Source organism: Mixophyes fleayi, chromosome 11 (assembly GCF_038048845.1).
Source record: "Mixophyes fleayi isolate aMixFle1 chromosome 11, aMixFle1.hap1, whole genome shotgun sequence".
In the NCBI taxonomy this organism is placed as follows: Eukaryota; Metazoa; Chordata; class Amphibia; order Anura; family Limnodynastidae; genus Mixophyes; species Mixophyes fleayi.
In genome coordinates this window covers 77,056,292-77,071,430 of record NC_134412.1, presented here as the reverse complement: position 1 = coordinate 77,071,430, position 15,139 = coordinate 77,056,292, and the positions used below count along the sequence as shown (strand labels likewise).

At 39.1% G+C, this 15,139-nt stretch overlaps 2 protein-coding genes across 5 annotated transcripts in view; one reads left to right on the top strand and one right to left on the bottom strand.

Annotated features, from left to right (window-relative positions):
- DVL1 (dishevelled segment polarity protein 1) overlaps positions 1-4,450 on the top strand; it is a 118,511-nt gene extending 114,061 nt beyond the window's left edge. For 2 of the 3 annotated variants that reach the window (XM_075189802.1, XM_075189803.1), the window contains exon 15: positions 2,902-4,450. In XM_075189802.1, coding sequence (XP_075045903.1) covers positions 2,902-3,308 — 407 coding nt within the window. In that variant the 3' untranslated portion in view covers positions 3,309-4,450. Of the gene's footprint in view, positions 1-496; positions 545-2,901 lie in introns of all 3 variants that reach the window. The other variant, XM_075189804.1, reaches the window with a different exon arrangement.
- Positions 4,451-6,279: 1,829 nt separating this feature from the next.
- On the bottom strand, positions 6,280-15,039 carry CPTP (ceramide-1-phosphate transfer protein). 2 transcript variants are annotated; one of them, XM_075189757.1, is made up of 3 exons: positions 14,999-15,039; positions 10,056-10,232; positions 6,280-9,308 (listed from the first exon to the last, which is right to left on the bottom strand). In XM_075189757.1, exons 2-3 carry the CDS (start codon positions 10,178-10,180, stop codon positions 8,786-8,788), a joined length of 648 nt encoding a protein of 215 aa, XP_075045858.1. In that variant the 5' UTR covers positions 10,181-10,232; positions 14,999-15,039; the 3' UTR covers positions 6,280-8,785. The 2 variants fall into 2 exon arrangements, with proteins under 2 accessions (XP_075045858.1, XP_075045859.1); XM_075189758.1 differs by having other exon boundaries at positions 14,967-15,007.
- Positions 15,040-15,139: the final 100 nt, after the last annotated feature.

The window sequence follows — 15,139 nt, the reverse complement described above, 5'->3', positions numbered from 1 at the left end:
CATTTCACAATCATGCATCATCTAAACATGTGTCCGTATCATCCATGGCGTGATATGTACTTGAATAGAACCAAGCATTCATTGTCATCTGAAGTCATAGAACTCTTGTTGACTCAGTGCTGCCCTCTGTAGTTACAGCTAGTTAAAGTCATGCGCTGCCCACATTGAGATGGTTTCTCTTGGGAGTAATCGGTGAAGACTTCAAAGCTTGCCAAGTGGATGCTCTTCCCATGAACATGAAGGAGCATATCAGGCTAACAATAGAATCACTGTTAGATTGGAAGAACCCTACGTTGTTCAATTAGTATTACAAACAGTGTGTTAGTGATTTACAAGGTAGTGAGATTTAGGGACATAAGTGGGGAGGTGGCTAAGTAAGGACAGAGTTTTATAGGTGTGTGTTTTTTTACAATTTAATAATATTAATATCCTGTATCCCCTGCTGTATCCTTTGCTACTAGTAACTGTGTTGTTCCCTTGTTTTGTGCTGAGCAAGCATTAGACTGAAGGATGCAAGGAAGGAATGGAGGAATCTAGGTCATCGGTAAGCTTAATACTCTGGCCCCCACACCAGAGTCCAAGCATGTCCATTCAGATCCTTGTGGCCCGTCCTGTATCCACCAAGACTATTCCCTTCCTTCAGCACCATCGGTGTAATCCTTCACTGGGTGAGAGTAGTAAGATGTGGGAGGTATAATCATCCGTGAGCCATTGTTTATAATCCATTCCGAAAGCAAAAAGAGACAAGCATCAGGCATTATAACACAATGGGTGATAAACACACACTGATTCTGGGTAGCCACTCCCCCACTCTCTGATTGGTCACACAATTTCAGGGGTCTGAACATCATGGGAGGTGTACTACTAATCAGGGACAAAAGAGGGTTTGTGCCAAATCCCCTCATAACCTTAAAAAAGCATGATACAAATAGCACTTGTAATTCATGCCACTCAGTCAGGTGAAATGAGGATTTAGTAACCCGTAAAAGATTGATATCATCAATACAAAAACCTGCATTACAGACAACTTTGAAAGTGTCCACCTAGCGCTGATAATCACAGCAACACTTAGTGGTCTTCAGTGGAAGAATTTTATTGGTGGATGGGTACTGGCTGGAATGTCCAATCACATTTCCCATCCACCTCCAACATCTTATGGCTTCTGCTAGCATAGACGATACTGAGCTTTGTGGCCATATTTAGTATTGCAAGAGCAAATAACAACACACACAAGATATAAAAACATTTAGGAGAAAATACACCATTTACGGTGAGTTCGGGTTGCCCTGCGGCAGAGGCATGATTGTGCATGACCAGCTTCACTTCAGCTTTGTGTATATTCTCTGCACCTATTTCCTTCTGTCCTGCCAGCCAGCATATGTAATGATGTGTTTGTCTCTGATTACAGATACTGTGCATTGCTTGTTTGGTTCCAGTAACAGTGTTTATATTATTAACTGTCACGTTGTCACACCTGCGATGCTTTATTTTTCTATCTCTATCACAGAAAGCTGTATTATTAGGGGAAACTGTACCCTATTTATAAACACTGTTATTTTCAATCTCATATTTTAGTAAAATATGGGAATAACGAATTATACAAACAACCTGTGCAAAATAAGTTTGGGGAACATAAATGCTAACACTTTTTTTTAGAATTTGTTGGGGAACCAGATCTCAAAGCAAGTAGTAGGGCACCTGTTTAATTTAAAGGGTGATATGTAATATATATATATATATATATATATTAAATAGGTTAATTCAGCTGAATAATACAGTGAGAAGTCCTCCTTTTAAGCAGAGGACTATCATGGAACATTTACTAAAATATGTGTAAATAACTTTACCATATTTTTTCCATTAAACATTCCAAATAAATGACAAGGATCGAATAAAGTATTGCTGAACCTGAACTATATGTTGCCTTCTATAAAAGAGTTTCATAAGCTCATCAGAACTGATAATAAGGTGAGATAAAGTTGTGGCCGTGGAGGAAATATTTTTCCCTTGCACAGCAGATTTCCTGGCAGTGTGACTGATAACATAGAACAACAGCTTGTCCTCAGCGGCACAACGAACGCAAATTCAATGTTCAAACATCTCAAGTTCTGTGTGACCTTATATTTATATCTCTTTTATTGTTATTAGATGTCCTTGTATTTGAAGTCACTTTCATTCAATATCCCCCCTTCCACCAGTCCTTATTGCTGTCAGTATGCCGGTTAGTGTCCGTGTGGGTGCTTTTATCAGACAAGGAGGGGAATCTCAGTCGCTACAGCTTTGATGACGGAAGTGCAGAGAGATCTTAGTCTTTGGGACAGCGACCAGACAAGTGCTGAAAATAAGAAGAACACAGTTGAAGGGCAGATGCTGGAGGGAAAAAAAAAAATCAATTTTTTGAATAGTTTTTCATCTCCAGATGATCTCAGTGGAAGCTAGAAAGAAAATATATATATTAGTAAAAGTTGCACGATGGTATACACAAGTCAATAAATGAGAGTTGTGTGAAGGTGGAAATTCCTTAAAAATGTGAGGGATTAAGAAAGATATGTTTTACATCACCTAAAACATACTAGGGCTCGTTTATTAACATTGTATTCGGTGCAAAATTTGCACTAGATCACAATAACCATTTAGCAGTTAGATTTTATCTGTCGAAAGCAAGTTAGACAATGAAAGCAAGTTTCTGATTGGTTGCTATGTTTAGTGCAAATGTAAATGACACCTCCTGTAGTCATGGTAGTTGCTTTGTAATGACTGCTTAGCCATGATAACAACACATCTGTAACATACAGCATTGTCCTGCAGAAACTAGCTGAGATCAGAGACAATACACACAATAATAATCTGAGAATTACATGCCACAATTATAACTGGAGTCTTTTAACTGTATTGCAACAGGCAGCAAAAGCAGTGGCTCCAGTCGCAGCAACCGAGAGGGTAAGAGATCATCCGGCCGGGAGAAGGACCGCAAGTCCACTGGCAGCGGCAGCGGTTCTGACCGTGCCGGCAGCAGCGGAGGAAGAAAGAGTGAAAGACCACTGAGCCAACACAGTCATCAGAGCCACAGCTCCGTGCCGCGGAGTGAACGAAGCCACCGTAGCAGCCACCACTCTCATGCACCCCCAGGCCTGCCCCCGCTTTATAGCCTGCCAAAGATTGGGAGTAAGGTGTACGGCACCAGTGGCCCCCCGGGGGGACCCCCTGTCCGGGAGCTTGGTAATGTCCCCCCAGAACTGACCGGGAGCCGGCAGTCCTTCCAGAAGGCCATGGGAAACCCCTGTGAATTTTTTGTGGACATTATGTGACAGCCAAAGTGCCTTCTGAGTCAGCCACTAGAATCCCTAAGGAATTGTAGAATTCCCATATCATAGAGAGGACCACCACTGCCGTATTCAGCCGCCAAGCCATAAGGAGTCAACGAACCTCATTGTACAATAATCTTTGGCCAATTTGGAAGAATGTTTTAGATGTACAGTTCTGTAAACACATTCTGGAGAGGTCCGTTCTATAGATCAAGGCACAACTTATGTATTTTCTCCTACAGCTTCTTAGCACTCCTACCTTGCTGCTCTCCTCTGTGCCGCATTCACCAGGATCTGAATACGAGTATTCTTGGTACTGACATTAAGTGATGGATGGACCAAAAAAAACCAGCGTCCAGGCTCAATCCATCCTTTGAAGCCAGTACAGTGAGTGGTGACCTCATAGTTATCAATTTATTTCTATTTTAAAGACAATCCACTCTGTGTTCACCTTCTGGTAATGGCAATGGCCTGTAAGAGCCTGAGTATTTTTTAAGGAAGATCAAAGTTAAATTGATCTGATAGATTAACTAAAACAAACACATATGAATGTAAGGATAACCTTTATCTGAACAGCGAACGCAATTTAACCCGCACTCCCAGATTAATAAGATAAGCACTTAAAAATTTGGCCCATAACACCACTTTCTCCCCTTACAGATCTGGCAGAGATTCTCCACTCTGACACAACGTCCTACTAACGCCGCAAACTACTGCGAATGTACAGAAAATCTGTGTATAGATAACGAGCTGTAATTTAATGTTTTTGGTTTTTATAAATATATAAATATGTGTATATCTGTGTAAATAACAGTTACAGAGCAGAGTTCATTCAGCTTTTTTTTTTTCCTCATTATAAATCCACCAATGACGGGCTAGGTTGGGCACTGCAGCCGTTACTTAACGCTACCTCCCATGATTCTCAGCCAGCCCTGAGCATCATGGGAAATGTAGCTCAGCAACAATTATTGCCTGTTCTAGCCCTGCGTCCTTTCCTCCAGCTTATATTGAAACCGTATTAACTGTAGTGTGTGCATAGACCAGTGTTAAAGAGAAACATTTTAATTTATTGTGCAAAAGTAAATACCATTGTACTTTGAAACTGGTTTCTTTTAAAAAAAAAAAAAAAATACATTTTAATCATATTTTATTGTTGAAGTTCATCCTGTTTAATACGATTGTTAGCAGTTTTTCTTTTAATAACCTGCATGTGTCACTTTTGGTATTGCTGCCTATGAGGAGATTTTACCTTGGGATATAATGCTCACTGCACACAGCAACATACTATGAGGAAGAGCAGACACACAAAACATTAAGGGGTATATTTACTAAACTGCGGGTTTGAAAAAGTGGAGATGTTGCCTATAGCAACCAATCAGATTCTAGCTGTCATTTTGTAGAATGTACTAAATAAATATTAACTAGAATCTGATTGGTTGCTATAGGCAACATCTCCACTTTTTCAAACTCACAGTTTAGTAAATATACCCCTAAAAGTACATTTTACCTCTGTGCTTTATGCAGGGATTTCAGGCTTGGTTGTCCTTTGTGCTGTTGGTATTAACATAACATACATACATAGTGCACACACAAAATGGAGGAAGCCATGTGGTGGGCTAAACCAATATTAAGCTTGTGATATGTGTTTTATAAACTAGTGGGTTATGAAGTCACAAAGTGCCTCATGTATGTGAGATCACTACTTCATAAATAATTTATAGGCTACATTATCATGAAAATGTGTTCAGCCCATAAAATGGCTGCTTCTAAATTGGTGTAGACGATAGGTCCACGTTAATCAAATGCTCCAAGTGTTGTGTGAAAGTCTAGTATGCGTATGCCTAGGAATCACATAAATGTGGCAAGTTCCAGGAAATTTTACATTTGTGAATGTAACTTGTAACATTTTTATGTACATTTTCCCATATTGGTCCAATACTGTAAAGCAGAGTAAAACTTACAGCTTGTTTGTGTAAGTACATGAGAAAAGTACCATTTATCATTGGTTTGCTTTTCCAGACTACTATTAATATTTATAATTCTTCAAAATGTCATGGATTACCATGGTACCCACAGTCACATAATGCAGTAGGCAGAGAGGCTTTGGCACACCTCTCTGAGCTCTATCTGCAATGTGACATTCTCTTTCTCCCCTCCTCTGCTATCACGTAACACATGAGTCTACCAACAATACTTGTTGTTGAGAGATTTTGAAAGGGATTATTGATTTGTAGGATAGCTAAAAAAAAATATCTATCACTATCAGACGCATACTTAAGTGACTTTCACATACCCTGCTGCCTACACACTTTAAAGGAACGTCATAATCCATCCTTAGAGCTTCATAACCACCTAAAGTACTGCCTTTTTTATGCACCACTTCAAAATAGCTTCCTAAGGAGAACCAGTCAGTAGGTGCAATGTCTGAGATTGTGGCTCTGAGCCCGGTGAAGACAGAGCGATTAAGCAAGAGGCTGGTGACGGTACATTGTATTGTTTCATTTGATTTTTGAACTGAACTAAAAATCTCTTTCAAGGATGGAATGATGTCGTTCCAATCCTACAGTATGTACGCACTCACGATCAGGATCTCCATAGGGTTTACAGAGTCACAATCTTTTCAGCCGGTGGTTATGACAGATGAAGAGCACAGATCTGAAGGTAAAACGTGCATAGTGTGTACACATGAATCGAGATGCTGATCGGAACTTTCAGTCATTGACAAAATCATAACGATGTTGCATCGGGAGAAGTTTGCTGTAGTGTGTACCCAGCCTTAGGACAGCCAGTGATTTATTACGTTAGCAGGAGCAGCAATGATTCAGTACAGTAATACATTAACCAGATAATTCCTACTTGTCACTTTATGGCAGAAAAGAAGGAGCTTTATTCGGAGCTGCCGCATGTTTAGATGGGGTGTAGACATGGTCAACAACCAATGTTAACCACTGTGTTGAGATACGGGTGCTATAACTACTTTAAATCTCACTTTTATTCTCATTGCATCTTAACCACCTAGACAATGCAGTATAATATGGTAAATCCTAGCTTGTTATTGTCATTTTGTTATTAAATAAGCACAGTCTTGTGAGCAGACCACACACACACTAGTGAGTACATGGAGTATATTACCATAGTGCCAAACTAATGAAAATTGAGTGCAGAATCTATATCCATTACATAGTTTAATACCCAGAATAGTGGTGTGATATATATACATTCATATGCAATAATTAGTACATAGATGTGATATGTCCACAGCTCAGCGACAGAACATATAAATAGATTGTCCACAGTACACCTAACATACCGTACACATGGAGTGTTGCTGAATATTACATTATACTAGACTGGGACAATACATTTATAGTGCAGCGTTCACTCTCACCAATGTTCTTTACAGTCTTTCCTAAATAACCTCATGCAGATTCAATTTAATAAGCAAACAATATGTGACTGATCTGAAGAATGAGAGGAGTCTACCGCCTCCAGCTAGTTCATTTATTTGCTCATACACATCCCCAACTGCAATGTCTACTAAACATGTCACTGGTTTGAGGTTGGCTCGTTGCTCTTTAGACTTTAATTTATATACTGCAGCAGACTTGTTTACCTTTAATGACCCACTGATATCACAATATCCCCTCCCTGAATAACTGTACCCAATGTAAAGAGCTGCGTCATGTCCCAAGGCAACAGGAATACATCACTCTCCCTGATCATACAAATTCAAGTAAAAAAACAAAGATACAGGAGGACGCTATGAAGAAATAAAGCAATGTCGTTAGCCATGGATACAGGAGCACATGTCCAAAGCAATAGATCATCTAACGGTGGAAAACCCTGTTTGGTGGTGTTATTGGAATGTAGTAGTTACACATGAATAGCATATCAGGGAGTAAATGTATCAAGCTGTAGGTTTGAAAAAGAGATGTTGCCTATAGCAACCAATCAGATTCTAGCTATCATAAATGATAACTAGAATCTGATTGGTTGCTATAGGCAATATCTCCACTTTTTCAAACCTGCAGCTTGATAAAGTTACCCTGTGGTCTTTGAATGCTGTGTTAAAAAGTCCACAATCAGGAAAAAAAACAGCATAAAAAAATAGAAATACAGATTATCCTCTCATTTGTATTTGGGAGTGCTGTAAACCTAGGGTGAGGTTAAGTAGTGTATAACAGGGGGCATAATAAAGGCATAATCCAAGTGTATCAATACATTGGGTCTATAGAAATTACCCTCAAAAATTAGATTCCAGCAGTGGATTTATGGAAACCCAGCATCTGGGGTTTGTACATAAATTGTGATGTAGAGGTAGGAATATAGAATGAAATATACACAGATTTACATGAGCCAAACACAATACGAAGTTACAGACCTTCTTGAAAGATATATAAGCTAAATACATATATATTATAAAAAACCTTTTATGTGCCACAAATCCCATGCATCAACAAGTATACTATTACATAAGAGATCTACGTGATTTCCAAAACAATTTCACAAACTATTTTCAAAAGAAGTGTGAATGACAGGATCTTAAATTAATCTGCATATTACATTATCAAACAAAGAAAGAATTATTTAAAGAGGTTCTGTACCTGCCCGGGGTTAAATGCAGACCAGTTGTTCTGAGATCAGTTGGCCTGGAAAGCATTGATCATCAATGAGCATTCAGTGCTGTAGAGCATGGCACCCGATTGGCTGTCAGCAGCTCGGATCACCAGTCTGATGCCACTCTGACCAGCACTGAATGTGCATCCATTCACAAAGCCAATCACTGGCCGCAGTTAACGCCAGGTAGGTCTACAAGCCCTTTTACAGTGCACAAAAGACATCACTAGGTAAAAGAAGACCCTTCTGTTATTTGGTTCCTCTGTTTAAATATCCCTTCACTTCACCGTTAGGACGTAACATTGACATAAACTGTGGGCTGTTGTTCTGGAGCTGCCGGAATGTACAACAATTACGGACAATTAAAATAATAATCATTGAACACTATAAAGGAAGATACCGTTCATAGCAGTGATACAATGTGCGGATTGCGCGGTAGATAAGTTTACAGGCAATTTCGAGTTGTCTACAAAAAAGGCCAAGTGTCAGGTAATTATAGCAACCAAACACTAGATATATTGCCTATAAAACTGTCAGAGATCAACAACCCTTTGTTGCCTCAAGTAGGAGGTATTGTCAGATGTTATCATCTAATGGTTTAAAGGGGAAAGATGGTTGATCATGGAAAACTGCTTCATGTAAGAAAATCATCAGAAACATTGCTAGTAAAACAGTCTCTTTATCTATTCAGTAGTTTGAAGTACTGTACATGTTCTACGTAAATTGTATTCGGTAACGGTAGGGCCAGAAACCTTTGATAAAGGTGAACAAAATTAATCTAGGATACATTCATTTGATGGCGCTCACCGGGAAGACCACAGAAGAGATATATAGTCTTCTGAAGCCACATCAGCACCATCCATTCAAGGTAGGTCTAAAAGGTTATGTTGAGAGTATAGTTCTTGGGTAAAATCATAAACGTTGGACACATAGGGCATGGCATCGCCAAGCATGTCCACCACTTCTTCCGTTGTCCCAGCGTTCATCACCTCAAAGAACGTGTTACGGTTTGGAAGTGCCAGGAAGGCAACAGTGGCGGTTTTACGTATGATCCAAGGGTGGTGGTTGGCGAGAGAGCTATTGTAAGCCTCTGAACACAAGGTGGACGTCTTGCTGTCCTCGGAACTCGTTCTCAACTTTTCCAAGAAGAGTTGGAGCCAGCGCAGTGCTCGGTGTAAGCGGAGTATTGTACGGCAGCCAGATTCTGGGCAACTGCCGCGTTTCGTTAGATCCACCAAGTTGCCACTGAGCTCGTACTCCACCATGGATTGGAGGGTCCGATAACGCTCTCCATTTTCCTTGCTTAAATAGTTTTCCATTATCTGAATTTTATTTACAGCATCTTTTGAAACAAAAGAAAAGATAGTCCCAAGGCTGTTCATAAACCTGAATTAAAGAAGAAGATTTAATATATGTTAATGAAGAAGAAAAACGTCAATATAAAGTTAATTCCATATAATATTTAGTTAAAAGGAAAAACAGTGTACAAAATTCTTCTGCAATGTTAAAGTTTGAAACCCAAGTATATTTGTAACATGCAATACATTTTGCTTATGACTGATCGCATCCATCAATATATATATACATGGCTTGCTACAATCTGTTGAACCTCAGGAAATGAAGTGTGTAGCATAAAAATGCTTCCCACTTGGTTCTGGGTAACAAACATTTTGAAGGTCAGTTGTGTTTCTGAAAGAAAGCGCCTGTCTCAGACAACAAGTTATTTTATTAATTTGCAAAAGATGAATCCAGATTAATTGGTTCCTATTTTGTTACTGGAACTAATAATCATCAATAAAGTGTTAATAAGTGTATTTTATACAAACAGAGTAGATCAGGGAGTGGTGGAAGTTCCGGTAAAGGGGTCTGCACTAGACTGGTTCATGGTGGGGAGTTAACTAAAGAACAGAGGCTGTACGTATGGATAACACAACACAATACAATATTCTGTAAAATAAATTATACAGCATTCATAGATGTATTTATGTCACACAGTCATGGACGATTTCCACCAGATGTCCCCCCAGGCAGAGTAGTGCAATAGATTGGCCTACCAATGGGAAAGTACGGCGGAGTGTAGGTTTGGCTGGCAGTAAGCCGCCCTATGAACTGCAACAAGTAAAAGTAACTCACCTAACCAACCCCTTCCATCCATTTAGATAATGTTCTACAAGAACATCTTGGTCATCGTCTACTAAGCAACACTTTAAGCTCTCCAGGACCTCTCGGAGAGAGAATTTTTCTTCTGCGGTGGACATGATAAGCCTCTGTGGCAATAACTTGGACAAGGTTCGTACGTCTTCAGGTTACCTGTGTTAGGGAAAATAGTCAATAATTCACATTAGTGATATTATATAGCATCCTAATATGTACAATTAAATGCACAAGATCTTGTTCTCTGCTCTCTAAAGCCACAGTTAATGTAACACACCCAACATGAATGTCCATCACTGTTCAGCTAAAGCACTTACTGACTTTGTGCACACTGACCGTGTCCTACTGGAGAACAGGCACAAGTCAAACAGTAATGTCCAGTGTCTTGCTATTTTGTGAGTTCATGCAGTTCCACCATAGATCGTCATTAAAGCCAATTTGTTAGAACTAAATAACGGCATTGCCAATTAAAGGGGTTGTCCTCATGGGACTACTTCCATTTAATATAACGCATCTCCTTCTGTAGCAAACTGAAACTTGCCCAGGAACTTGCCCTGCTCAACTGGATTCTTGGCTGTATTAAAGCAGGAGTGTTGTTCAAAGTTGGACAGCCCCTTCAATCCAGAAATACTGTAGCATCACAAAGAGACTTTAAAAGCAAGTAAACCCAGGACTGAACACAAAGGATTACAAAATCCTACATGATGTAAATAATAGACCTGAAATAACTGAAGCATATGGTCCGTCTCAGTCCCACTCCTTTGTTGAAAGCAGACAGTTCTAAAGATGTGATTGAGGAAGGGGAAATACATTATCCTACATCACTCAGAAGTAGAAAGTAGAGTGACAGGTATGAGTGGCTTCCATCACCCATAACTCTCTACAGATTAGGTGGATGCAAATACATGGAGTGTGGCACGTTTCAAAGAGAATGTTGTCCTTTGATTCCAGAGGGATTTTTTTTCACCCATTTTAGACGCGGATTCATCATTGCATATGTTCTTGTGTTTAGTCATAACAGGGAAGTAATTACTCCCAACAAACTTTACTTTCTAATAAGACTGCTTTGGAAAATTAAAATAACAACAATGGTCAAAAATGCATGAAAACGAATGTGCCAACAGCTTGTTTGATTGCCCAATGCTGTTGGAAGACTGATGCAGCGGAGGTCACGTATTAATGCCTCTGTAAGCAGTGGGTAGAGAAGCCACTACACACATTCCACTAAAAGATGTATCTAATTCAATAATGATCATGGGTCACCTTATGAGTCTAAAGCTTGAAAGTGTAATTAAGGATACATTTTTAAGTGGTTATAATAGACTTTACATAACAACTAACTCAATTGTATAACAAAACCATACATCATGTTAGCCATTTCTTTTACAAATTATTACACTGATTTAATTTTTTTGGGCTCTGCCATCTGTTTAGTTGAGAGGGAGGAGGCAGGATGTTTAAAGAGAGAGCCCTTGTACCACCAACTGGTAGAAGAGGTCATTACAAATGATGCATTAAATCCTGGACTCAGTTTGGTGTTCTGGCTGAATCCAGACATTTCTCATAGCGTTCAGCTTTGGCCTAATCCAAACCAAAGAAGTGATGTCACATGTGAGTGTTACATATGTGTGTGTAGGACTTGTTCCTAACATCGCTCAGCGCTCCAATATACCACAGTGGTGTCATGTTTGACATATGTGCTATAACTTGTGGCGGAGTCAGATACATACAGGGAACGGTCAGTCATAGGGATGGCACAAGGGCAAGAGGAGGACAATTCAATTGGTGATATTGCTAACATTTACAGGGTGCAAAGGAGGACAAATGGCGTAACAAATAAGGGGCGGTGAAAGGCAAATGGTGGCAATTAATTTATAGAGGGAAGATGAGCACAAAAATGTGACGACAGGAGGGAGAGCATGGGGTAAATGTATCAAGCTACGAGTTTTCCGGCGGGTTTGAAAAACCAATCAGATTCTAGCTATCATTTATTTAGTACATTCTACAAAATGACAGCTAGAATCTGATTGGTTGCTATAGGCAACATCTCCACTTTTCAAACCCGCCGGAAAACTCTCAGCTTGATACATTTACCCCCAGGACAAAAAAAGGTGGCATCACATTCAAATTACACGGTGCAACCATATTTCACAATACATACAACTAGTGCGACTGTTAATTAACTAGCAGTAAAGATCTACCTCTAGCATATTTTCACAACGTTCATGATTTTTTTTTTTTTTTTTTTTACTACTTTGTAAGGTAATTATAGGATTTAGATTCAGTCAGATCCATTTATGAGGAATCGGACAAATGCCAACTCAGTGGATTTAGTACATTAAAACAATACAAGTTACAAATACTTTAAACATACAGACAACTATATAAATAATATGATGTTTTAAATATATCAGTTTGAAGGAGGTCTCGTTTTAAAGAGGGGGGGGGAGGGACCATGATTGTTTAGTTTGTTATTAAATTACTGTAGAGAGTTCTGCTATATGCTGAACATCTTTAATAAAAATAGTAATGATAAATAAATAAAGCTGCCTATGCATTGTGATCCTACTTTAGTAAGATCTAAAGGCACCGCAACCTACTAAGCAATTGTGGGTTTAAGATGATTATTATACTGTAAATGTCCAGGGAAATCAGCCTGAGCCTCTAATGTACAGACACGTCTTCACCCGATCAAATGTCAGCATAAAGTGCTATGTTTATACAGTGTATCACAATACAAAAACCACTAAAACAGCCTGCTGCATCCTGGAAACTGTCTCCAACAGTTCCAGTTTTATTCAGGAGAAGTCAAGCATTTCATTGTTCTAAATACACATTTACTGGACTTAGAATAATTCTACTAGAAACATACTGGAGCAAGGAGGCCACAATCTGGTCCCCTACATGCAGGTTATGGAAAAAGTAGGTATCTGGGATCCAGGGAATACATTTTGATCTGTCTGACTCCCTGAGAATACAAGCATTTGACACACGCACAGAGCTTTTTCATTCATTAGAATGGTCCATTCATTTCAATGGGGTTTGTAGTGTATAGAAACCCCACTGAAATTAATGGGCTATTGAAATGAATGGGAGAAACTTTGCTAGTAAATCAATTAAAAAAATGGGGGTTGTGTAACTTTGTGTGTAATGATTAGTTTATTCTTCTTAATTTACTAGATATCACACATGGCACAAACTGTACAACTATACAGAAAAGCAGAGTTCTCTGTGTTTTATAAAGAATGTAAGTGTGTATAATTTATATAATGGAAACTAAACAGAGTAAAAGCGATTATCTGCATAATTCTCAGTATACTGTCAATTCAGTTGAAGCTTGTCTACACTAAGAAAGATTAGTATCACAACTTAACACACAACACACTGTCTCCAAAATAGCCAGATCCGGAACTCTGGTATTTGACAAAGAAATAAATATAGGATTTAAAATTTCCATTGTAGTGAGTAAACAAACGCTAAAAGGCGTTATACAGACAAAATCATTTTCTAGATGACAGTTCTCAGAAAACATTTAATCCAAAGGCCTGATAAGATATTACTTTCAAAAAACCACAAATGGATCATAGTATTCTCTAGACCTATCATGCACTTGGAAAAAGGAAAATATTAATTGCTGTTAAGGCTAAAGGTTGTCACGCGTTCAAAGACTACAGATATCTGGAAGCATACTTAATGTGACAAAACAGGACTGGAACAAAGGACACTCCCTATGAAACAGTAATATTGCAATTCAAAGAAGTCTTGTCAGTTTTACCTGATGTAAATAGCTCTATGTCTAAGCCCTCGAGGTCTACAGCATTTTTTATTTATTATTGTTATTTCTTATTCTTGGTAAGCATAACGTTTATTGTCCTAATTATTTCAACACTATAATCAATGTGAAACACTAAGATAGATAGACACACACTGATCAGCCACACATTGATCGGCCAAAACAGCTCAGCACATCCCACAGATCAGATTGAGATCTGGGAAATCTGGAGGCCAAGTCAACACCTTAAACTCTTTGTCCTGTTCCTCAAACCATTCCTGAACAATTTTTGCAAGGTGCATTATCCTGCTGAAAGGGGCCACTGCAATCAAGGAATACCATTGCCATGAAGAGGTGTGCTTGGTTTAGGTAGGTGGTATATGTCAAAGTAACATCCACATGAATGCCAGGACCCAAGGTTTCCCAGCAGAACATTGCCCAGAGCATCACACTACCTCTGCCGGCATGCCCAGGTAAATGACGCACAGTTATCTAATCACAATTTTGTTCATTCAGATCTTTACACTTGCCCATTTTTCCTGCTTCCAACACATCAACTTCAAGAACTGACAGTTCACTTGCTGCCTAGTACATCACACCCCTTGATAGTTACCACCATAACAAAATAATCAATGTTATTCATTTCACTTGTTGGTGGTTTCAAGGTTATAGCTAATCGGGGTACGTGTGTGTGTGTGTGTGTGTGTGTGTGTGTGTGTGTGTGTGTGTATATATATATATATATATATATATATATATATATATATATATATATATATATCCTTATTGTAATAAGTTTGTACAGTACAGGCATCCAATTTCCTGAACATTAAAATATATTTAACTTGTATACATCAATAAATTAATAAAATGGAAACATTAATTCAAATAAACATGGTCACTGAAGCTGGCTTTCAATAATCTTAGAATATCAAACAAGTCTCTCAACTTCTGTAACTGCTAATTCCTTACCTTACACTGGAGCTAAGCAACCTATGACTCTCTGGCTGCTGTGAAACTACAAATCACAGCATATCAGTGAGAGACCTGCTGGGACTTGTAGTTCCCCAACAGCTGGAGAGCGACAGGTGGCCTTTCTGTGATTGGCACTAACTCACCTGTCCCCGACACCTCTGTGCTCTGTACTCACCTGTCCCCCTCTCCATACACAACAGCCAGACTCCGCCCCGCCCACCAACTACGTCTACATCTGCAAGCCAATCAACGCTCATTCACCCCAGCACTGGAGTCCTCAGGCTCCGCCCTTTACACATCCTCGCCTCCCTATTGG

Bases quoted from the DNA above. Each gene is read 5' to 3' on its own strand.
- CPTP (XM_075189757.1), bottom strand. From the start codon at position 10,180: ATGTCCACCGCAGAAGAAAAATTCTCTCTCCGAGAGGTCCTGGAGAGC. The intron at 9,309-10,055 runs GTGAGTTACTTT...TCTTTAATTCAG, and splicing joins GGATGGAAGGGGTTGGTTAG to GTTTATGAACAGCCTTGGGA.